Source organism: Trifolium pratense, linkage group LG7, assembly GCF_020283565.1.
Source record: "Trifolium pratense cultivar HEN17-A07 linkage group LG7, ARS_RC_1.1, whole genome shotgun sequence".
Taxonomy (NCBI): Eukaryota; Viridiplantae; Streptophyta; class Magnoliopsida; order Fabales; family Fabaceae; genus Trifolium; species Trifolium pratense.
In genome coordinates, this window is record NC_060065.1 from 31,244,259 (window position 1) to 31,269,992 (window position 25,734).

The 25,734-nt window shown below is 31.5% G+C and overlaps 1 protein-coding gene and 1 pseudogene across 1 annotated transcript; one reads left to right on the top strand and one right to left on the bottom strand.

The window, feature by feature from the left end:
- Nucleotides 1-42: 42 nt before the first annotated feature.
- On the bottom strand, nucleotides 43-1,832 carry LOC123898813 (peroxidase 15-like). Its single transcript, XM_045949827.1, has 4 exons — nucleotides 1,536-1,832; nucleotides 1,155-1,346; nucleotides 873-1,038; nucleotides 43-730 (listed from the first exon to the last, which is right to left on the bottom strand). The coding sequence occupies exons 1-4, from the start codon at nucleotides 1,752-1,754 to the stop codon at nucleotides 246-248; spliced, it is 1,062 nt and encodes a 353-aa protein (XP_045805783.1). The 5' UTR covers nucleotides 1,755-1,832; the 3' UTR covers nucleotides 43-245.
- Nucleotides 1,833-5,719: 3,887 nt separating this feature from the next.
- The window catches only part of LOC123896246, a 172,330-nt pseudogene continuing 152,315 nt past the window's right edge, over nucleotides 5,720-25,734 (top strand).

The window sequence follows — 25,734 nt, forward strand, 5'->3', positions numbered from 1 at the left end:
CATAGTACAAACACAAGGATCATAAAATTTTGCAAAAGCATGTCACAAACAAGGAAACATGAAATTGATTATGAACAGGAATCATAGTACAAGAAAGTCTCATAATACCAAGAAGATCATGTCCTCTAACTCCTCTCACAATACAAAGCATAGGGATTCAAGTGACATGAAGGTGCCTAGTCATACTTTATTTACTATTAGTGGCAACTAGTCACAAGTTTGCAAGTACAATGGCCCTAATTTATTTATATTGAGCTAACAATACCATCCTCTGATGATTCTTGGGTCATAGTAGCTAAACCTAGTTCTGCCGATTTTGAATTAACAAAATTGCATTGTTTTCTAATCTCTCCTTTGGTCCCCGTTAGCACACCAATGTTACCCATTTTAATCATTGCAGCCCTAAAGCTCTCAAAAAAAGCATTTTGATCGGAGCTGAATTTGTTGACAATGGTAATAGTATCTGCACCGGATGTTGAGAACAACTCTTGGTCACTTTGAAGCAACCCCTTTTTCACTTGGAGATTGGAGTAATAGTTCTTGTCAAATTTATCGGGAGTTGTTGGATCAAAGTTTGAAAGGTTTGTGCCAGGTCCACCATTGGGACATATTTTACGCAATTGTTGTAAATAAGTTGTGTTAAGAGTTGGATCCGGACTTCCAGTATTGCTGAAGTTGTACAATCGACTAACAAATAAAGAGCAGTGAGCTCTTCCAAACGTGTGTGCACCTAAAATTGAAACATATATATAAATCAATAATCATCTATATTATTAAACCAAAAAAAATAAAATCATCTTCTATATTATTTTTATATTTTGGTAACATCAACATCGTTACTAAAACACCACGTGAACATTTTTATAACATACCGGAGAGTGCAACTAGGTCGGTAGTATTGAGGCCTTGTGCAACAAATGCAGATTTTAGTTTATCCAATGCGTCGAAAGGAGCAGGAAGATTTTGATTAGCAAGTGTTTGGTTTGCAGTTAAACTATCTCTTCTCCCTAATGGAACTGTCCAACTAGGACCTTGTGCCTGTATTAATTTTCAAAGATAATGAACTTCTTGAAATAAACATCATATTTAAAAATTGCATTTGAAATTCCCCGGTGAATGAAAATGCAATATATATAGAATGAGATTATATATACCAGAACAGAGGATGCTTGAGCAGCAAGAGTAAGAATGTCGGCACAAGAAACTGTGTTAGGACAAGCACTTTCTACAGCAGTTTTGATCTTGTTGATAACATCTAAACCTCTTAAAGAGTTGTTATTTGGAAAAGCTTGTTGTTCGCTAACAATTGTAGCAGTATTGTTCAGCAAAACTGATGCATCACATCCCTGTGAAAATTATATATCACATATATAGTAACTAATAGTAGTATGTAATACTTTCAAAAAAGGAATATTAAAAATTTCTACTAGTGATAGAAAAGCTTCAATAATTGACATTTTCAATTCAAATACTTTTTTGGATTCAATAACCTAATCGTTAGACTCACACTATAGGATGGAGGAATATATACATACTTGAACAAAACAATCATGAAAGTGAAGCCTGACAAGACTAGCAAGCATTCTTGGATCTGTCTTAGAAACATTTGTTAAGACATTGGTGACAATGGAACTAACATTAGGACATGTTTTGCTGTAAAATGTTGGGCTAAGTTGTGCATCTGAAGAAAAGGGTAGTCCTCCAACCAAAACTAAAAACACAACACATAATAGAGAAGTTGCTATGGAGTTCATTGTTGTTCTAAAGGTGAGAATGTGTAAATAATTATAAGCATTTATTTATTTATAGACATAAAAATGGCCATGACTCATAACTAGTACTAGTACTAGTATTGGCTTGTGGTTGCAATCAATTTGTGGGAACACTTCTCAGTCATTTATTGAAAATATGTCATTGGAACATAAATTTTGGCATCAATAATTAATATGATATGTACAAGTTTCCGGTGGCTTCTAAGGTGAGGGCTCTATTAAGTCCCTCACCGGTGAACCACTAAACGTAACCTTTGAATTAAAAAAGACTATAGGATCTCATTAGTTAATATTACACTAGAGAATCTCCCTTTTTCTCTTTTCCCCTGATCTCACTCTCTATCTCCCATAAACATCGTAAACCCATTTTTGAATTTTGTTGAATTGGATTCGTGATTGTCTTTGTCTCTTCGCCCTCTTCCACTAATGTTTGGTAACCTAAAGAATTGAAATTATTAGAAACATCCATGATATCAGTATAGGTGAGGATTACAATCGTAGGGTTCTTAATTTTTTTTTAGCCTTTTAGCCATCACCAAGACACCAACACAATTCCCTGGTCACAAGATTTTAACAGAAAAAAATTCCTTAAAATCCAATTGCGTCAAATTAATATCAAAACTTTTTCGAAACTCCAATTTTTGAATCCAAATATTCATTCGATCAACATTTTTGAAGATTTTTAAAATTCATTGTCATATCACAACAATAATTTCAAGGTAAACAAAGAAAGAGAAAAGGAGTAAATTGTTGTGATTTGGGAGAAGGTGGATAGTTGGGAGGTCACTAATGTGATCGACAATTTGAATGAAGAAAGATGAAAGAAGTAAAAATATTGTGTGTGTGATGCGTTGTAAGATCCGATGACCTTTTTAATCCAACGGTTATGTTTAGTGGTACACCGGTGAGGGACTTAATAGAGCCCTCACCTTAGAAGTCACCCAAGTTTCCGGGTAAATTTTAATTTTAATTTTAATTTTAATTTTGATATGAACATAAATACTAGTGCTAGTATTTTAAAGTTTGATTGAGTATCGATGCTATAGGGTACCTATAATGTGCCATACTTTGGGTGCCGGCGGACTATTCATTTTAATTTTATTTATTTTTTGTTTATTTTTCAATTTATTTTAAAGTTTTTTTCCCTAAATTATCTTCTGAAAAATTGAAGATATTTATCTAACAACTAATAAGAACAAGAATAAGTTATATAATTAGATTCATATGTGAAAAAATATTAGATAAAAATTAGTTTAATTTGTGGGTATACCAAATATAAATTTAAATCTAGTTATATTGTTTGTTTTTATTGGTTATTTCTCTCATGCATTGGTCATATATAGTGCACAAATATATAGTACAAATGAGAAAAGTGAGAGTAAAAAATTACATCAAAGTTTATTTATAGACATCAAGAAACTACTAACTAATCCTCCTAATTACTAACTATTAACTAACTATATCTTTAACATATGGGTTACTATTATCGGTTAAAAAAATTTATTGTCATTTAAAATTTAATTATGATTAATCTCTGTTACAAAATTTATAGAGATTCAATCAAAACAAACAGGACCAAACTAAAAATTACAAGAAAATAAATCAAGGGATAATATTCTCTCAAACCCAATGGGCCTTGTCTCATGAGAAGGGGGCGGTTTATATAGCCCATTAGAGAGAGAAAGTCTCATTTTTCTTTGTTCTTGAGAGAGCTAGAGAGAAGGGAGAGCAAGAGGAGAGCTAGGGCAAGAGCTTGGAGGAGGGATTCTTGGAGCAATCGTTGAGCTTTCGTCGATCCAAGGTAAGAGAGTAGATTTCATATTCGTGGGTGATACAAGGAAGGGGAGAATGTCGATTTCTCCTCACCCGAACTTCCTCCACCCCATTTTCGTTTTAGTTGTGAATGGATTTTCTTAATGGAAATCGATTCTAAGGTTCATAACATGTTTAACATGCTTTTATCATGATGTATGAATGAATTTATTGGATAAAAACGAAGTTTATAGATGATTAAACTCAAGAACTTTGTGTTCTTGAGAGTTTTGAGTAAAAGTGTTAAATCTCTACTTTTTCTTAGTAAAAATGGTAGATCGGTGAAATGAACCGTCCTTTTGTGTTTAGATATGTTTGTTCTACTTGAATACCAACTCATTTGGGATTTATAACATGAAAAATGAGATTTTTGGGTGATTAGAGTGGAAAAACGCAGGTTTTGAACTTTCCTGTCAGGAGGCGCTCGCTAGGCCTTCGCTCAGCGAACGTGTGGCGAACAGCTCGCCACAGCTCGCTGCAGCTCGCCACGAGCAGGTGATCCACTGGTGTGGTTCGCTGAAGCTCGCTGAGCCTTCGCTCAGCGAACAGCTCGCTGATGCTCGCTACGGCTCGCTAAGCCACCGTGACAGCACAGCACTTTGCTGTTTTGAAATTTGAATGACTTTGAGGGTTCTAACATGTTATATTATGTATTTTACCCAATTTTTAGCGTAGATTCCGATTCCGGAGTTTGTTTTATGATAAAATGCATGCTTAATACACTTTACTTATATTATTAGTATTGTGTTAAAAATGTGAGTGAATGCATTGTATGTGTTGATGATTGTAGATGATGTTTGTTTAAATATCAAAGAAGTATATTAAGGTGTTAATCAACTTAATAAAGAAGGATATTAGAGTATGTTATTCTAATAAAGAAGGATATTAAGGTATAGTGTTATCTTAATAAAGAAGTAATGTTGGATAGTGTTCCACATTAGTAAATGAAGAGCTTAATGCTATTGATTGTGAGTGAATTCATGAAATACATACATGCATTCATGAATATATGTGATATTGGATATTCCAATAAAGAAGGATATCGGATTATATTTATCCGATAAAGAAGGATATTAGAGGTGAGATACTCTAATAAAGAAGATGGTACCACATGCATTAGATATGTCTAGGGGACATAGCATGAAGATTGTGGCATTAGATTGCATTAGGATATGTGTACATTATTTGATATTTGATATGTGACACATATGTTTGGAATTTGTGATAATTGTCTATGTGTGTTAGACTTGATGTATGTGTTGATTGTCCGATGATTTTAAATGTAATTGGCTTCAATATATTGTGAATTATGATTGATATTTGGTTATAACCTTTCGTAGCTTATAATTAAATGAGACTAATGATGTATGCTTATAAATGAAGTGTGAGTACAATTAGGTTGTAACTCCTAATTAGATGTGATAAATGAAGTATATGCATGAGATATGAATATGCATTGATGAAGTGTTTAAGTATAGTTTACTTACACTTGTATATTTTGAGTATGTTGTCTAACTCTCTTTTATGTGTTATGTGCTGGACCGTTGGGGGTCCAGATTCACAGGTTTTGTGGTTATCGATGTCGAGTCGTCGGTGAAGCTCCGCTCTGATTATGACACGGGAAAGGGTTGTATTTAGTATATAGAGTCTTCATGACTATTTGTATTTACTTTGGAAAATGTATCTTTATAAAGAAGATTTATTTTGTATAAAGCGAGTTTTGTTAATTAATTAACTTAGTATTATTTTCGTAAAGAGGAGTGTAATATCTCGAACCAACAATTTATCAATCAATTGATTTAAGTCTATAACTTTATTTTATCCGCTGCATCATTTTTGAGAAAAGAAATTTTTAAGCCATAATAAATGTATTAATGGGTTTGGGTGTTACAGCTTCTGTCATTTCCATAATTAAAACAAGGCTAAGTTTGTCAAACCACTCATGTCCTTTCTCTTTCCCTCAAAGACCACCACCGGATCTGCATTCATCACCACCACCGTATCTCCGACCAACCACAACAACACCATTGTTGTCTCCATCGAAACCACAAAAAAGAAAAACATCGATGAGAGTGAGATGAATCTATGAAATCTAAGGAAACAAAGACTGTACACCGGTTTAGAAACAACAACAAATGGCGAGAGATCTGGAGAGTGAGATAGACGAGGGCGGTGGTGGTGGAGGTCGAAGATTGTGGTGGTGAGAACGGATGTCGTGGACGGAGGGGGATAGAGAGCTGATAGCTAGAGAGAGATCCGACGAGTGATCAGAGTGGTGAGGACGGTGGTGGCAGTGGCTGTGATGGAGGACGATGGAAGACACTAGCACTGCTCCAGATCTGCGGCGATGCTAACAGTGATGGTGGTGGTGTTGACGGCCAGTGATTCAGTGATGGAAGGAGGAAGGAAGGTAGTAACTCGGAGAAGAAGAAAATAAAACAAAATAAAAAAAATGAAGGTATATATGAATAGCGCCGTATTTTTGTTGGTATTTTTGTTGGGTTTTAATGTTTAAATAATATTTATGTATATTTAGACCGAACAAATGATATATATTTGATTGGAGTTCTTTTCGTTTGTGTAGAGTACTATCGGTGTACGTAGAATACCTCTTATACTTTATCCAATTATCAATAAAATCGTTTACCATTAAAAAAGAACACATAACAAAGAATTGGCTAGGCAGTTGATAGTCTTTTTGGCATATAGACGAAACGACAAGACATTGAAAACTCACGCATCCAAAATGGAGAGACTGATGTTCGAAATCCAATCATGACGTCCACCTAACAATTTCGACATTCCTACTAGTTGAAATAGAATTTATAGACTCAGTTCATGGTTTTTGTGAAAATGAGAATGTGCAAATAATTACTTGCTTACTTAATTAATTATAAGGATTTATTTATAGAAATACAAATGAGTATAACTAGTACTCCCTCCGGCCTTAGTTATAAGAAAAATAAATAATTTTTTTTGACTTTAAATATAAACAAAAGTTACCAAATTTAACTCTATTAAATCCTATTGTTCGTAAAATAATCCTCATTAATTATCCACTTGTTAAGATCAATGTTTTAAGAACCGGACCGGCCGGTTCGACCATGAACCGGGCATGGTACCGGTCCGGATGAAAGCCCAAAACCGCTAGTCCTCTAAACCGGAGAAAAACCGCTTTGAACCGCTTTAAACCGGTATGAACCGGGAAAACCGGAGAACCGGAAAACCGGAAAAACCGGCCGGTTCTCTCTTAGTTAAAAAAAAACGAAATTTAAAAAAAAAATAATCCATTTTCACATCAAAAATTTGCCATAACTGAAAACATAAGAGTGGAGGAATATTGGATCTGACATTGTATAGATGGAAAAAGAAGGAATATAGGATTTGTGAGATAAAAGAAGAGAATTTAGAGTGGAGAGATCATCATGTATATCCTTTTTATTGCTTCAAAACACCATCTTGAATGAATAGATTCTCTGCTATTTCATTCTCTGTTGAGAAGTTACTGTTGTTGCAAAGCAGTGTGACGGCTAAAGAAAGATCAAGTGAATAAGAATTAGGGTTATGTGCTTTTAAATAAACCTATTGGGCCTAATATCTTTCATGTGAATCATAAGGCCAATCACTTTTTTTTTTAACTACTCTCTACCATACTCATCAAATAAGTTTATTATGTTTTTTTTAACTTATTTTTTCTTATATGAATTTTTTTTTGTTGTCAAGTTGGTTATGAATATTTTTTATAATAATTTTGTTATGAATTTTTTATTTGCTTCTAAGTTTTATTTATGAATTTTACTTTATAGGTTATGATTAATACTATATTCATATATTCAAACATTTTTTAATATATTTATTAATTATCCGGTTCAATAACGGTTTAACAACGGTTTAACCGATTGAACCGGTTGAACCATGAACCAGAGGTCTTACCGGTTTGATCTCCGGTCCGGTTCTTAAAACATTGGTTAAGATGATTGCATATTTCCAATACATATTTAATATATTGTAAATGATAATTTAATAAATACTACAACAACTTTTTCAATAAGTGCAAAATAGAAGAATTTTACTTATAAATTAGGCGGGAGAAAATATAGATTTGTGGTTGCAACTTTCAATCAATTGTGTGAACAATGTCCAATTAATTTACTAAGATGTAAATATTGACATTTAGGTTATGTATCTCATTTATGGAGTACATAGAATTGTCGATCAATTCGAATGTATCAGTACATTAAGTCGTTAAATTGATAAATTAACGATTATTTTTATGAATTAAGCCGATTATTGTATTTTAGAAATAATAATATCACAAGAAAAATCACAATTTCACTGTTTACGAGCAATTCACTAATTTTTTAATTTTTCATTAAAAAAAATTCAATATTGACTATTATAAGGAATAAAAATTCAAAAAATATCAAATTTTATATTTCTAACAATTTTGATAAATAATATTTGGTTATTATAATGTTTTTAATGATAGAAAAAATTACTTAATTAAAAAAAATTCATTTACCTATCATTTTAATATCTGATATACCGGTACATTGAAAATTATCAAATGTATCATAAAATTCCCTATATTCCTCCATACTTTTTTTTTGACCAATCTATATTCCTCCATACTTCTCTACTTGACTATATATTTCTAGTATTAACTTCAGATATATAATAAATTCTGATTTATATTATATGCAATTGCAATAAATTTTATATGTAATAAAAATGGATTGTTCTCAGGAAAGAAAAACGACTGTGCGTTCCGAGGTGTGAAGAGGAAGAGATTTGCACGCACGCACAATTCTTTGAGATTAATTTTGTGTCCTCAACCGCATACTATTGTTCAAGATATTATGCGGAATGTTACTAGGCAAGATCCTCGTATGCCAGCAAGTCTCATCAGACTTCACTTCCACGACTGCTTCGTTGAAGTAAGTATAATTTCTTCTTCATATTCAGCTTAAGTATTTATAATTTCTTCCTTCTTTTTTTTACTACTAATTCCATCTTACTCTTTGTCTCATAGGGATGTGATGCATCAATTCTACTCAACAATACTGCAACCATCGTAAGTGAACAAACAAGTTCTTCCAAACAAAAACTCAATCAGAGGATTAGATGTGATTAACAGAATTAAAACTGCTGTTGAAAGTTCTTGTCCAAACACAGTTTCGTGTTTGGATCGATATTCTTACACTAGCTGCTCAATCATCTTCTGTTCTGGTATATAATCTCATTCTACATTAAATATTAACTACTACATATTTCACAAGAAGAGCAATTTTTTTAACAAGAAGAGCAACACAGATTTTTTTTAACAAGAAGAGCAACACTGATTTTTATTTTTGTACAAGAAGAACAACACTGTTTTTTTTAACAAAGAGCAACACTGATTTTTTTTTTTTTAACAACAAGAGCAACACTGATTTTATTTTACCCGTGATGAAAAATACAGGCTCAAGGTCCTAGTTGGATAGTTCCATTAAACTGCCAACCTAACACTTGTCAATCTTAATCTTGCTGCTCCTTTCGACGTATTGGAGAAACTAAACTCAGCATTTTCGATTTGAGGTGCGCACACATTTGGAAGAGCTCACTGCTCTTTATTTGTTAGTCGATTGTACAATTTCAGCAATGCTGGAAGTCCGGATCCAACTCTTAACAGAACTTATTTACAACAATTGCGTAAAATATGTTCCAACGGTGGACTTGACACTAACCTTTCCAATTTTGATCAAATGACTCCCGATAAATTTGACAAGAACTATTACTCCTATCTCCGGGTGAAAAAGGGGTTGCTTCAAAGTGATCAAGAGTTGAGTACATTTAGTACATTTTGCTATTTAATTTTGTTGATGACAACCCATTTTTCTCTCAATATATATATAAATGATGATATTCGTTCAATTCAATTCACCTAAGCAATCAAGTATGGAAAAAATGAATTGGAGAGAGGTGAAATGTGGCATGAACAAGAGAGCGTATCAAGAAAATAGGGTTTTCCCTATGGGGTTCTTAACTAAGCAACCATATTAAGCCTCAAATATTTTAAAGCTTCAAGAATGATTTAAGTTTGACCCCTTCCTGAACAACGGAGCCAATGCTCCAAATCCACAAGAGAGAAACACCACATCTCTACACAAAATCTCAAAGAATTGTGCGTGCGTGTGAGCGTATGTGTGCGTGCGTGTGAGCGTATGTGTGCGTGCGTGCAAATCTCTTCCTCTTCGCACCTCAAAATGCTAGAAATATTAAAAATTTCAAAAAAGGAATATTAAAAATTTCTACTAGTGATAGAAAAGCTTCAATAATTGACATTTTCAATTCAAATACTTTTTTGGATTCAATAACCTAATCCTTAGACTCACACTATAGGATGAAGGAATATATACATACTTGAACAAAACAATCATGAAAGTGAAGCCTGACAAAACTAGCAAGCATTCTTGGATCTGTCTTAGAAACATTTGTTAAGACATTGGTAACAATGAAACTAACATTAGGACATGTTTTGCTGTAAAATGTTGGGCTAAGTTGTGCATCTGAAGAAAAGGGTAGTCCTCCAACCAAAACTAAAAACACAACACATAATATAGAGAAGTTGCTATGGAGTTCATTGTTGTTCTAAGGGTGAGAATGTGTAAATAATTATAAGCATTTATTTATAGACATAAAAATGGCCATGACTCATAACTAGTACTAGTACTAGTATTGGCTTTGTGGTTGCAATCAATTTGTGGGAACACTTCTCGGTCATTTATTGAAAAGGAAAATGTTATGTAAACACATTTATTTGACAAAAATACAACAAATATACTTTTTTGATTTTTTTAATATCTCGTTTTGTGTGCTTGTGAGTGGAAAGATAGTTGTGTTAATTTTATGTCTCAAAATTTGTGTTTGAATAACACACCTCTATTGAAAATATGTCATTGGAACATAAATTTTGGCATCAATAATTGATATGACATGTACACTTTTCCGGGTAAACTAGGAACTTACCCGTGCATCCGCACGGGACGCGCGTTCCGTGCGTTCAAGTCGAGTGATTTGTTTATTTTTATATATTTAATAAAGATACAAAAATATCGTTGTTTAATTTAATGAAATTATAAAAATCTTAATTATTGCTTAATTTAAGAAATTGCTATTAAAATATAAAAAAGTAGTTAAATATAAAGGCATATATTATAAAATAAACACACTTATACAATATATTTAATAAGTTATAACTTGTGCACATGTACTGGATGTGTGTACTGGGTGTTTCGTCGCGTTGATTGTGTATGTTATAAAATTTTAGTATTGAGATATTTGTGTTCTCTCATGGGTTGCACGTGTCGTGCAATGTATCTAAAAAGACAATTTATCTAAATAACAGTCTAATTTTTTATAGTATTAATATTATTTAGAAAAGTGAAATATCTTTTAAGTAGTAAATGAAATGAGAAGTGTGTTGGGATTATATAGTAATAATAAAATTTAAATAACACTCTATGTTGCAATTATTAAGTTAAAAAATGCCCTGTCAAAAAAAAAAGTTAAAAAATGCTCAAATATTTTTTTATTGAAGTATAATAATTTGAAAGAAGCAAAATAATAATAATAATAATAAAAAAAAAACAAAAACTTGATTAAGAAATAGTAGTTATTTAAACTTTTTCACGAGCAACAATGTGTTCACCATGCATAGTAGTTATTTAAATATTTTCATTAACAACAATGTGTTTCCTATGTATAATAGTTGATAATTTGTACCCAAAAAAAAAAAGTTGATAACTTGTTCTCTATGTATAATAATTATTTAAATTTTCATCAGCAACATCTTATTCATCGTGTATAATAGTTAATTTTAATAATTTTTTATAGTTATTTTAAATTTTTCATCTGCAACAACTTGTTCCCCGTGTATAATATTTAATTTAAAATTTTCAGTAACAATAACTTGTTTCCTGTGCATAGTAGTTATTTAAATTTTTTCATCAGCATCAACTTGTTTATGGTGTATAATAGTTAATAATTTTTTTTTTGTTGTTGAAGGAATAGTTAATAACTTGATCCCCGTGTATATATAGTAATATTTCAATTTTCATCTGCAACAACTTGTTTCCTGTGTATAATAGTTAATTTAGAATTTTCACCGACAACAATTTGTTTTTCATGTATAATAGTTAAAATTGAAAACTGGAAATTTAGAAGGATCAAAGTTAGAAATAATAGCTTTAAAATTAAAATTAAATTTGTTTGGTAAATCTTACTTTTTTTTATAAAAAAAGGTTAAAAGTTATTTTTTTTATCTTTTTATAATAAGGTTAAAAGATATGTTTGATCATATATTATATTTTTTCTTAAAATATAGAAGCTATTTTTTTCTTAATAGAGCTTTTAAAAATTGGTTGTTTGACCTAGCTTCTTACTTCTAAGAAAAAAAAAGAAAAAAAAAGCTAGGTCAAACGGTACCTAAAAGTGTAATTTTGCCTAATTTTTTTATTAACAACCTGTTTTGTGTACAATATTTATTTTTGATTTTTTATGAGTAGTCAAGTGTATAATAGTTATTTCAAAATATTAATTAATTTTTAATTTTTTATTAACGACAATTGTCCCGTGTATAGCAGTGACTTTAGAATATTTATCAAAGTCAACTTTTGTTTTTATCGAAGACAAAGACAACTTGTCGTGTGTATAATAATTAATTTAAATTTTGATCGACATAAGTTATCCTGTGTATATATATCCCGTATTTTTTTGACAATAATAAATATTTGTTTTGTATTTTTGCAATTTGTTCGTACTATTGACGTATATAAATTAAATTCTTTTTGATGTTACATGAGAAATTGATAATATTTCATTGAATGATCGTGTAAAATTATTTTACACTGTCAATGTATCTCCATTAAACTCTATAATATTTTTTTGTGGAAGTTTTTCTCTCACCATAATATTCTTATATTATATTAAATTAATTGTATTTAAAATTGAAAATTAACTTAACTTAATTGAATTAAAAATTAACTTTTGTTTTGAAGTCCATAGCTCAATTGAAGTTTATTTGAAGTCCATATCATTGATTTTTTTTTTTTTTGTCTACATATAGTATTTTATTTCACGTGAACTCCAACATAAGAGTTTAATTTACAATCTACTCTTCTTTTTTTTTTTTTTTTGATAAGCTTACAATCTACTCATTTGTTAATTTCTTTCTCTCGATCTTCAACTAAGTGTGTGTTTGGTTTAGCGGTGACTAGAATTGAGTTTGGTAGAATTGAGTTTGGAGAATTGAGTTTGAGTAAAAGTGAGTTGAATGTAAAGTAATTTATGTTTGGATATGTTCACAAGAAGTGATTTTGTATAAATATGTTGTTTGAATATTTTTATGTCAAAATTGTTTTTGAGTGTGTAAATGACCAAAATGGGTTTTAACATATTTGTTTATATATATTGATCAATTTTTTATTCAATATTAAACAATTATTTAAATTTATGTTGTATAATTTTATAAATATTTTCAAATTTAATAAATAGAAATATTACCCATTGGTTAATAAAAAAAATTAACAAACAATTATTTTGGGTAGTAACAAACAATTATTCGTAAAAAAAAACAATTTGTAACTAACCAAAAGAAAAAACAATTTTTAAGTAAAAAAATAATTCTTGTTTTATTTTACTTTATATTTAATGATGGGGCTTTGGATTTAACAGTTAAATGGAACGGGTCAATAAAGCCCAATTTCTCATCTCTAACCTTGAGGCAGCGGCACTGTAGCAAATAAACAGTAAAATACCATGAAGAAAATAGTTGAATCAGGAAAATAAGTGGCATAATTGATTTTGCAAGCAACGATTTATCAGTAGAGTCCCTACAATCCTTGTTCTCTTTGACATATTTCCTCTTGAACAACAAATCAGGACGGACAAAAAGACAAAAAGGGTAATAAGGGAAGAAGGATTGGAAAAGATAAAGTAAAACTCAGAATCAATTAAAGTAGACACAGAAGCTCCGAATTGCAGCTTCAGGTTCAACGTGAGTCTAGGATAGAATCAATTTTTATTGTATTCAAACCAAACATAAAGTTTTGTTGGGAAACCACGTTTGACCTTTCAAACTCACGTTTGGGGTGTTGAAACGTGAAACCAAACACATACTAAGAATTTTTGTAAAGCTCTCTCCTACAAACAAACCCTAGCCGCCGGCAACCCTTAAATCCCTCCCACTTGGTTTTGTTACCATCAAATCTCATCTTTATCACCCTGTTAAACGTTATTCTTCATAATCTTTCTCTTATTTTTTTTTCTAAGAGTGGTGGTTATCATTTTTTTAGATCTAGAGATCGATCATCAAACACCACTTTTTGAAAAATCATCACCATAAAAAAACTCTCCTCCTTCTCCTCTACAAAACCCACAAAGAATAATTAAGATCGGAATATTTTGCAAATAACCACCGCGCCGGAAATTGTATCCACCATGCCGGAAATTGTCACCGCCCCGCCGGAAAAAAATAAATAATTGTTTCTGTTATTGCTACATCTCATGCTATTTATTTTGTTCTTTCATCTTTATATCTGAGGATGTCTTCTTTGTCTGAGTTCCTGCTACAATTTTAATTTTTAGTTTTTTGGAAAAAAAGTGATTGTCTATATTTGGATTTAACAAAAGTAACAATAACTATGCTGAAGTCAGGGGCGAATCCACCACCCGGCATGCCCTGGCACGTACATGCTGAAGTCAGGGGCGAATCCACCACCCGGCATGCCCTGGCACGTACATGCTGAAGTCAGGGGCGAATCCACCACCCGGCATGCCCTGGCACGTACTCGGGCTCGGCACCCATTTTTTTTTTAGGGTTGTTACTTTAATCTGAAAATTCGAATGTTTGAGTAAGAATTAATAAAATTTAAGTGTATATTCATAATCCCCATGAAATTCCGAGCAAAATGGTATATTTACTTGTCCAATTTGGTGCCAGAATGAAAAATACGATTTATGGTTTTGGTTGCTCGGAGGTTGAAGATGATGAACAGTAGATTAAAGGGTTGTTTTAATATATATTTTAATGACCCATTACTTAGACAAAAGTGTTCGCACTAGCTCAGTGGCTGGGTGATGAATTGGTCACATAGGGGGCTTGTGTTTAACTCCCAGCTTCCTATGTTTATTTTGGTTTTATTTTCTTTTATTTTGGTTTAATTTTATGTTCTTTTCTTTATTGAACATATCTAAAAATCACAAAAAAATCTTTATAAAAAATACTAAAAATGTCAATTTTGTTTCCCTTTTTATATACGGTAAAAATAGTAAATAAATGTATTATTATTGTTTTTATTTGAGTTTAATTTTTTTACCTCATGCTTAAGTATAACGCAAAATACCAAAAAAATATTGTTCTTTTGTGTTAATCTCAACTATGTAAAATATGTTGTAATTCTACTTTCTTTTACATGTAGGATTGTGGGGAGTTTATGACTTTTACTTATGTAATTATTATAAATCAAATATTTAGATGAAATTCTTAAAATTAATTACTTTTATTATAATTTCAGTATATAAGTAATATATATTATTAGTTTAAAACCGTCCGATCGATCCAAAAACCTTAAACCAATAAATATTTGTACATTTGTGATTAAAATTGTGCCCGGGCTTAATACTATTTCTGGCTCCGCCACTGGCTGAAGTTACAAACTCAACTTGTCAAGTTACAAACTCAACTTGTCTAGATCTATTCTTCTATTTCTTTCTAGATCTATTCTTTTCAATACAATACATCAATGCCATTTTTTGTTTGAAACCTACTGAGCTTTTTTTTTTTTTTTTCTTTTCTGCAACATATTTTTTTTTGTTTTCTTTCAAGCTAAAAATGTTAGTGGTTGTTTTTATTCTTTAGAAAATTGAAAATTAATAGTGAAAAACAATACAGTATTGAATGTTAGTAATATTTTTTTTTTACCTGAATCAAATATTGGTTCTTGTTTTCTCCTCATAGTTGTAGTCTTTATGTTTCCCAGAAACAAAAAAGAAATTATCGCATTGATTAGTGAAATATCTTAATAAGAAAAATAAATAGATATGGTTTGATCTGTTTTTTTTTTTTTTGCGTATAAGAAAAAGTTTATATTTTACCTATTTTTTATTTATTTTTGCATATAAGAAAAAGTTCATATTTGGCCTATTTTTGTCTTTCATATTTCTAAACTTTTCTATTCTTTTACAACAAACAGTATCAAAGCTATATATATATATATATTTTTTTTTTTTTCATCTTAAATTTATTTTATTCCAAATCTACAATACCTTTATGTAAATCTATCATAAATCTAAGAAAGTTTGTGTTGTAGAGAATATCATACCTTTATGTATAATCTGTTGTGGTAATGAAAATGAACCTAAAGAGAAAAACGGTAGTGTTAAATGAATAAATTTATTTACCATGTACTTCTTCTTCAATAACAACTATAGATGTTCCTGCAAAATAAAATTTATGTTAGTTAGGGAGCGTTTGTTTCAAGGTTGTTAATTTTACTCCCAGAAATTATATTCCCAGGAAATAATAATGGGAACTTTATTCCCAGGTATTTTTAAAAAAACATGTTTGGTTTATATTAACTACATTCCTAGGAATTATTGATAAAAGTGGGTAAAAGAGAAGTTATTGGAAGTTATTTAAAATAGGGGTGATCGTATCCGAACCAATCCAAAAGTAAAACCGCAAATCGAACCAAACCAAACCGAAAACCGCAAAAACCGCATTTGGTTTGGATGTATTTGGATGGCTTTCTTACTGAACCGCAAACCGCAAAACCGCAAACCGCAAAAACCGCAAAAACCGCGGATAACCGCAAAAACCGCATTAAGTTACTATTATATATTTATATTCCAATATCGTAAAAGAAAATATATTTATATTCCAATATACATGCCCAATTACCAAGTCAGTCGACCAAATTAATCGAACTTCAAGTTGTTTTTATTTTTTGTACTGAAATTTTATTTTGGTGTTGTAATGTTATTTTAAATAAACAAATTTTATCGGTACCGTGATGTTATTTTGAAAATTCAATTTTTTTATATATTTAAAATTATAAGTTACTATAATGTTATTTTGGATAAATAATTTTTGTTGGTACTACAATGTTATTTTGGAACTTCAATTTTTTATTTTTTTTTTTATGCTTAAAATTGTTCGGTACAATCGTTATGTTTTAAACCGCACCAACCGAACCGATCCAAACCGCATTGGTTTGGTTTGGTTTGGTTTGGATGACTTTTTAAAAATCAACCGAACCAAACCGAACCGCATGCATTTTTATCTCGCAGTTAGGATGACTTTTATGCTCAAAACCGAACCAAACCGCACCGCGATCACCCCTAATTTAAAATGTATTCCCATTTTCATGGGAACTTTTCTTTCCCACCAATTTCCTTGGGAATAAAATCATGGGAATAAGAGAAGTTATTGGAAGTTATTTTATTCCAAGGAAACTTCATATCCAGGAATAATTTCATGTCAACCTTATAACAAACATGGGTATATTTATTCCAACCCATATATTCGCAGGAATATTATTCCTAACCTTGAAACAAACACCCCCTTAGTAAAATAGAGTTGAAGATAAAAATATAAAGAGAGAAGAGAAGAAGATGGAAAATAAAACCAGAGAAAGGTGAGATAATGAAATTGAAATGAGATAGTGTGAGGATAATGAAGCATTTGAAATTCAAATACAAAAAAGAGTGGGAATTAAAAAGAGTATTTTGTGAAGGACACAGTCCCATCGGTCAGCAAAAGCTAAGGAAAGTAAACAAAAAGTGTATTTCCTTGTACTTTAACTCAGATTTGTTTAAGTCAAAGAAATAAATATGCTTAGTCTAAACTGCCCTCAGAAATGCTAACGTGGAAGGCTAAATGAGTGGGATAGAAATGAGAAATCCTCATGATGTTATTTTCTCAAGTTATATATGGATGGATGGATTTTAATTTTGATATGAACATAAATACTAGTACTAGTATTTTAAAGTTTGATTGAGTATCGATGCTATAGGAGTATAGGGTACCCATTATGTGCCATACTTTGGGTGACGGCGGACTATTCATTTTTATTTTATTTATTTTTGTTTATTTTTCAATTTATTTTAAAGTTTTTTCCCCCTAAATTATCTTCTGAAAAATTGAAGATATTTATCTAACAACTAATAAGAACAAGAACAAGTTATATAATTAGATTCATATGTGAAAAAATATTAGATAAAAATTAGTTTAATTTGTGGGTATACCAAATATAAATTTAAATCTAGTTATATTGTTTGTTTTTATTGGTTATTTCTCTCATGCATTGGTCATATATAGTGCACAAATATATAGTACAAATGAGAAAAGTGAGAGTAAAATATTACATCAAAGCCTATATATAGACATCAAGAAACTACTAATTAATCCTCCTAATTGCTAACTATTAACTAACTACTTCCTCCGTCCCAAATTATAAGGGAAAATAAAAAAATCACACTTATTAAGAAAATGTAAAACATGATAATTTGAAATATATTTTTGTGGGTTTTTCTTGGAATAAGTTGAATAGGATTAAATGCAATTTGCATTTAATTTTATGAAAATAAGGGAAAAACATTCTTGAAAATGATTTTTTCCCTTATAATTTGGGACAAAAAAAATGAGCATTTTTCCCTTATAATTTGGGACGGAGGGAGTATATCTTTAACATATGGGTTACTATTATCGGTTAAAAAAATTTATTGTCATTTAAAATTTAACTATGATTAATCTCTGTTACAAAATTTATAGAGATTCAATCAAAACAAACAGTACCAAACCAAAAATTACAAGAAAATAAATCAAAGGATAATATTCTCTCAAACCAAATGTCGTGAGTTCAATGATGAAAATTGGAGGAGCATTGCCATTTGCCAGCCCCATTTCAGTTTGAAAATTGAATCAGAAGAAATAGAAACGAAAAATGGATGAGCGATGCGAGAGAAAGAGGTAGAACAAAATGAAAAATAATGGATGAATGCGATTGTATATATAGATTTAGACCGATCAAATGAGATATATTTGATTGGAGTTCTTTTCGTTTGTGTAGAGTACTATCGGTGTACGTAGAATATATAGATGATTTTGTATTTCATCTTTAACCATTTATAAAATGTGTTCACCTTCGATCGTGTGTGATCATCAACAATGGTAAGAAAATAAGAGTAACCATTAATAGAGGTAATAGCTAATGGACCCCAAATATCAACATGTATCATATCAAAAGGTTTAGAAGTAAAGCTAGTGCTAGAAGGAAATGGCAAAATTTATGTTGTTTGGCAAAATGACAGTAATCACACAAAATGGCAATTTATCAATGATACCATATAGAGAGATTAAAGGAAGAGATGATAAAACTGAGTAAAGTGAATCATTTGTTAATTTAACGTAATAATTTAATCATATACATGCGCTTAATAATAAAGATTAAATTTATAATCTTACTTCAGTGCGGAAGCCAAAATAAACATAAGAGCATATGAATAAAAACATGATCTACGACATGTTGATTTATCAAGGATTAGTATTAGGAATATCTAGATGACAAATCCATGAGATAAACATTCCTGAAACACAAAGAAAGATAACCGGATGACAATCACCCGTTGACTTGTGGTTCTTCCTCAACCGGGACTCCTTATGTAACAGCCCAGGCCCCACCACCTTAGGTGGTCCCGGCACTGCCACCTCACGATCTTCTCCACCCCCCTCTCTAGTGGAGTTTTTGCCTTCCGTGGGAATCGAACCACGTACCCTGGGGTTCAAGTACGTGTTCAATCTCAATTGGTAGTGGGAATGCATTGAACATGTACTTGAACCCCAGGGTACATGGTTCGATTCCCACGGAAGGCAAAAACTCTACTAGAGAGGGGGGGTGGAGAAGATCGTGAGGTGGCGGTGCCGGGACCACCTAAGGTGGTGGGGCCTGGGCTGTTACACCTTATGCCCTAAACACTCTTCAGATGGGGAGAAGAGTTAATATGCGGTGTGTCCGGTATATTGGGGACCATAGCCTATATATAGTGTGATGACCAATTAGGGTTCCCATTATTCCGAAATGGGTCATCCTGACATGCACTCCTATTGAGCCCATATCCAATTAATTAATTAATTTCTAAATAGAAATCTAATTAACCTTTTAACTTTATTCGATCACTTAATTAATTAAGGCTCCTAATTAATAAATAGCTAATATAATAATATATAAAGATATTTGCCCACAAGAAATATTATAAAATATTCCAATGTCATTATCATTGATTGAGTTACAAAATGTACATAGAGTGCATATATATACAAGGTAGGATAGAAACAACGAAAACAGAGGGAAAATCAGTTATAGGTGGTTACAACTGCATAACAACTCTAACAGATCCTAACAGTTCATGACAGCTCATAGCTAGCTGTACTAGGTGGAGAAATATCAATATACTTAGCTTGTTAGTTGTTAGATGTGATAATGGAGGAACATTCATTACTTGCAATTATAACCCTCCTGGCAACATTCCTGGCCAAACACCATTCTAAGAGTTTTTTTTCTTTTGTATATTCACTTCATTTGTTCTTAATGTTTTTAAATTTTACAATAAGGTTTATGTGCCGTTCAAAAAAAAACATGTCGTTTTAATGGATATATATTTGATTTGGCTTAAATGCAATTTTGCCCCCTTGGTTTTGATTAAATCGGAATTTTACTCCCCCGTTTTAAAACGCGGACTTTTACCCCCCTTGTTTTATAATTTTTTGGATTTTGCCTCCCCTAAAATTCTGCTTTCGAGTCACAACTTCAAAGCTTCGCACACAACTCAATTTGGATCAATAATTCACCAAACGGACATCTAAATGACCGTAATCGAGTTATCTTTCCACAGAATCAAACCCCACTAAATTTGGAGTTACAAAGAGAGATTAATTACCGTTTTAGTGAAGGTATGTCCCCCAAAATTCTGCAAAAATCTGCTTTCGAGTTACAACTTCAAAGCTTCGTAAACAACTCAATTTGGATCAATAATTCACCAAAAGGATACCGAAATGACCATAATCGAGTTAGCTTTCCACAGAATCAAACCCCACTAAATTTGGAGTTACAAAGAGAGATTAATTACAGTTTTAGTGAAGGTCTGTCTAATTACTAATTTTGCAGAAATCTACTTATGACCTTCAAATTCAACATTGACTAACAAACACATCGTAGCTCCAAATTTGACAAAATTTAAATGAAAACAAGGGTAATTTCGTTAGCTTTCCGGACATGTAAATACTATTGAAAAATGAGCTACAGGGTGAGAGGCATGACAAAAATACCAGTAGTAGTTCCATACAATAATTGATTTGGATAGACCTTCACTAAAATGATAATTAATCTCTTTCTGTAACTCCAAATTTAGTAGAGTTTGATTCTGTGGAAAGATAACTCGATTACGGTCATTTGGATATCCGTTTGATGAATTATGGATTCAAATGGAATTCTGTGCGAAGTTTTGAAGTTGTGACTCGAAAGCAGATTTTGTGCAGAATGTTTGGGGGACATACCTTCACTAAAACGGTAATTAATCTCTTTTTGTAACTCCAAATTTAGTGGGGTTTGATTCTGTGGAAAGATAACTCGATTACGGTCATTTTGATATCCTTTTGGTGAATTATTGATCCAAATTGAGTTGCGTGCGAAACTTTGAAGTTGTGACTCGAAAGCAGAATTTTAGGGGGGGGGGCAAAATCCAAAAAATTATAAAACAGGGGGGTAAAAGTCCGCGTTTTAAAACAGGGGGGTAAAATTCCGATTTAATCAAAATAGGGGGGCAAAACTGTATTTAAGCCGTTTGATTTTAGATACATTGTTTAACTTTAAGAAATTAACATAAGTAACTTTTGCATGGAAAGTGATTAAATTATTAAGGTTGAATATGTTTTTCTTCCTTATAAAATTAACGAATTAATTATGGTTTACATCTCTACAAAAAAAAAAAATTGTAATCTATCACAATTTTTTATTTTTTTTACAACGGAGCTGAGGATCTAATCCAAAAATTTTAGGATATTATCTAAACGCATCCCACTAGACCAAACATGGCTTTGAAATTTAGGTAAATTTTAATATGGACCACTTCATCAAGTGGTTCATGGTGGAACAGTCATGAATAACATTATAACGAATACGAATTTTACAAAATCCACTGTTGGATTGAAAGTTTATATCATATAGATCGACATCCATAGAAAAATTGAAAATCATTTCGTATGTTATTGAGACACATCAAGATTAACGGTTTATTAAATAACGTAAATCTTGATGAGTCTCAACAACATATCAAATGATTTTCAAAAAGTTTTAAAAAATTTATGGATGATCTATACGATATAAACTTTCAATCCAACAGTGAATTTGGTAAAATTCATATTCGGTAGATCACTTGTCCACGGTGGACCACTTCGTAGCATTAGCCTTGAAATCTATCACTAAATTTAGTGATGGGATTCAAGTAGATTTTATATTTCACTACTAGAAATCTGCTTATTTCCTACAGAATTTCCTACGGATTTGAACAAAAAATCTTCAGCAAATTACATTTCCTGTGAGTTCCAGTTCCCAACAAATAAAATTTTATTTTAAAAAAGTGAAGATCAATATACTAATATGATAGGTGAAGTGAGATTAGTTAGGATTCGTGAGAGGCGAGAGTGAGACTGAGAGGTGAGAGAGGCGAAAGGAGATGGAGATGAGAGACGAGGAGATGAAGATGAGAGATATTAGGTTAATGAGAGATGACAGATGGAGAGAGATTGGGGTTTCTGAGGGCGTGGGATCGAACAAAACCTTTCTAAATTTTCAAGGTAAGAGATATAACATCAGTGGAACCAAAAGCCTGAATTGGAATTCTTTAAAACAAATTTTAAAGTAATTACAAGAATGCAACCGTGTTAATTAATTTTTCACTTCAGTTATACAAAAAATCAAAGTAAAATCCCTTGTCCTTTAATTTTTCACTTTAGTTATAACAAAAATCGAAGCGAGATCTCACGCCCATGATTTTTTCACTACAATTATATACTAAAAACCGAAGCGAAATCTCATAACCAAAAATCTCATTTCTACAAAACAGTGTATATTTCCATTTAGGCATGAGGAGACAGATTTTTCCCTCTACAAACTCATAAATTAGTTCGGATCCATGGCTTATTATTTTATTATCTAACACCTATATACTCTCAAACTCATGATGCATCAACAAGAGCCTATTATTTTAATATCTAGCTAACACCTATATACTCTCAAACTCATGATGCATCAACAAGAAGTATTATGAGTTTGTCAAACAAAATACAAAAATCATGCCAAATAAAATAAATTTATAACACTACCCCTCAAGCTAAAGTTTACTAAGCTTTAAGCTTGTTACAAATTAACCCCAAAAATAAATCAAACCAATTAAGATCACGACCAACAGAGAATATGACCACCAAAACAAGACCAAGAGAAACTGACGATCAACCTGGAAAAAAATGGTGGGTAAAAGTAAAGGATTCATGGAAAAGTAGCATGTTGGGGCTGCATGTGCCAGGGTAACATATGAATAAGGCTTTTCGTATGTACGTATGTTGTCGATGATTACTAGCCAGAATCATCACACTTTGCAACTGTTCTTCATTATAAATGAAATTCTGGCAGGCTGGTGGAAAGATGCTGCGAAAGATGCTACAACATCTCGTACCAGTACAGGACACAATATACAAGTTAAAAATAAATTAAGTGCAGGAAAATAAATAGCACAGGTTATTTGTTTACCCAGTTCGGTGCAACGTCACCTAATCTGGTGGATACCAATCCAAGAAGGAAATCCAATATGATAATATTAGTTTGAAGCCCTCAGCAAACGCACCGGTTTACGACTTCGCGCCTAATCACTACCTATGCTAATTTCTACCTAGGAACTCCTAGATATGAGAACATCTGCTCACTTCCCCTCAACCTTACAACCAGTAAGGATTTCAATATCAACAGAATGGAGACACTCTCCTGAACAACGATGAAGACACACTTCAATGACAAATAGCTAGCCAACACCCTTGACTAAGTTCATAATTTGGAGTTGCTTACAAGCTTCCTCCAAGTACAATACTCAACTCATTACCTACGGGTTTTTGAGTGAGGACATAGTGACCATCTCACAACCCGAGTGGTTCACTTACACCAACTCACCTAGAGAGTGGCTCAAAGACACGAAACCCTAAAAGACTACATCTTTGATATTCGTTTATGATTCGGTTTCGGTGTACAAATTAGGTTATGCACCTTTCTTTAAATAGACAAAGCTTCGTGGATTTGGGCTTCAAAGTTACTTCTTCTCCAAGAAACTTCCAGTGGATATATTTCAAAATTAAATCTTCCACAAATATATTTGCATCAAATATTTTTGTTGACCATAAATATATATTTTTGTAACAACCTCCTTGAAGCACAAAAATATATTTGCATCAAATATATTTGACAGCCGGAAAAGCGATGGTCAGCTCACAAATATTTTCTTCAAATAATTCTTCAAGAAAAGATTCCCTCCAAAAAAGATATTTGATTTATTCCAAAAATATTGAACATATTTTTGGACAGAATAAAATAAACAAACTGCCTTAGGTAACTTGCAATGGAAGGCACGTCTTGGCTTGTTAGATAAGCACAAAATTATATCTGAAACAAATCTTCCAAAGATATGATATAAAAAATAAGCACGCTTCAGGTTAGCATTAATGTTATACTCACACGCTACAACATTTGGTTCATCATTTGACTAAAATAATTAAATAATTTCTTAATTTATTTTTTAACATAATTTCTTAATTTGTTAAAGGCCAATATAACGGCTAATACATGCCTAATTAATATATTGTAAATGATACTCCCTCCGGTCCTATATATAAGGAACACTTTGAAATTTTTTTTTTGTCCTTTTTATAAGAAATATTTTTTAAATTTATTCTTTATTAAATCGATAATGCCTTATATACCCTTATTAAATTGTATAAAATGCAACCTATTCTAATGTTATGTATTAATTACACAGACACATTCCCAAAATTAATTTTGGAACAGAGCAATGCTAAGCACACACTCTTTGACACCCTCTTTCAAACACACTCTCATTTATTGGGCCACATCATCAATTTTTTTAAATCCATTACCGGTTAACCTATTACCCAAGTTGAACAACTTTAATTTTTTATTTTTCTCTTTCTTCTTTTATAGTTATCGGTCACCGCTAACCTCCTCTAGCACCACTACCCAGTACCCACAATCTAGCATTATCCTTCAACAAGAATGTTAAATCAAAGTAACATCACTATCAGTATAGTTGAGGGGACTGACAAAAGGATTGTAAAATCAATTGAAGTTGTTATTATTTCTGCTGGAAAACGTGATGTCCAAAGAGATTTTCAGATCTTTGGCTATGAACAAAACCCCATTAACTTTCAACCTTCGACTTTTGTGTTGTTGGAGATGAACAAAGAGGTTGAGATCTGGGTCTACATGGGACAATTTTTCCTCTGCACATCTTTAAGAAAAAGATTGAGTTTTGTAATGTTCTTAAAATGAAAGAGATAACATATACAAGACGTATTACTAACATCAGGTGTTCATATACAAGACGTATTTCGCTATGGGGATGACGATTTGTTTTGACAAATAGATGATGATGACGATTCAATTTCAAAAGAATGAAAAGAAAGGAAACAAAAAGAAGAAAAAAAAAAAGGAAAGTGTTAAAGGTGAATAACCGGTAGCAGGTTAGAGATTTAAAAAAGTTGATGATGTTGCCCAATAGGTGAGAGTATCTTTTAAAAGAGTGTGTCAGAGAGTGTGTGCTTACTATCATTTTAGAATTTTTAATAAAAATAATAAACCTTCTTGATATGTGTTTTTCTCAATGTGTTCCTTATATATAGGACCGGAGGGAGTATTTATTTTTAATTCATTTGTCATGAAAATATGGCCTACAATTTATTGGTGAAAGATGGGATTTCAGTTATAGCATTCATACACAAAAATCAGAATTAATAAACACATTCACGTGCTTATCAAAAAAATAAAAATAAATA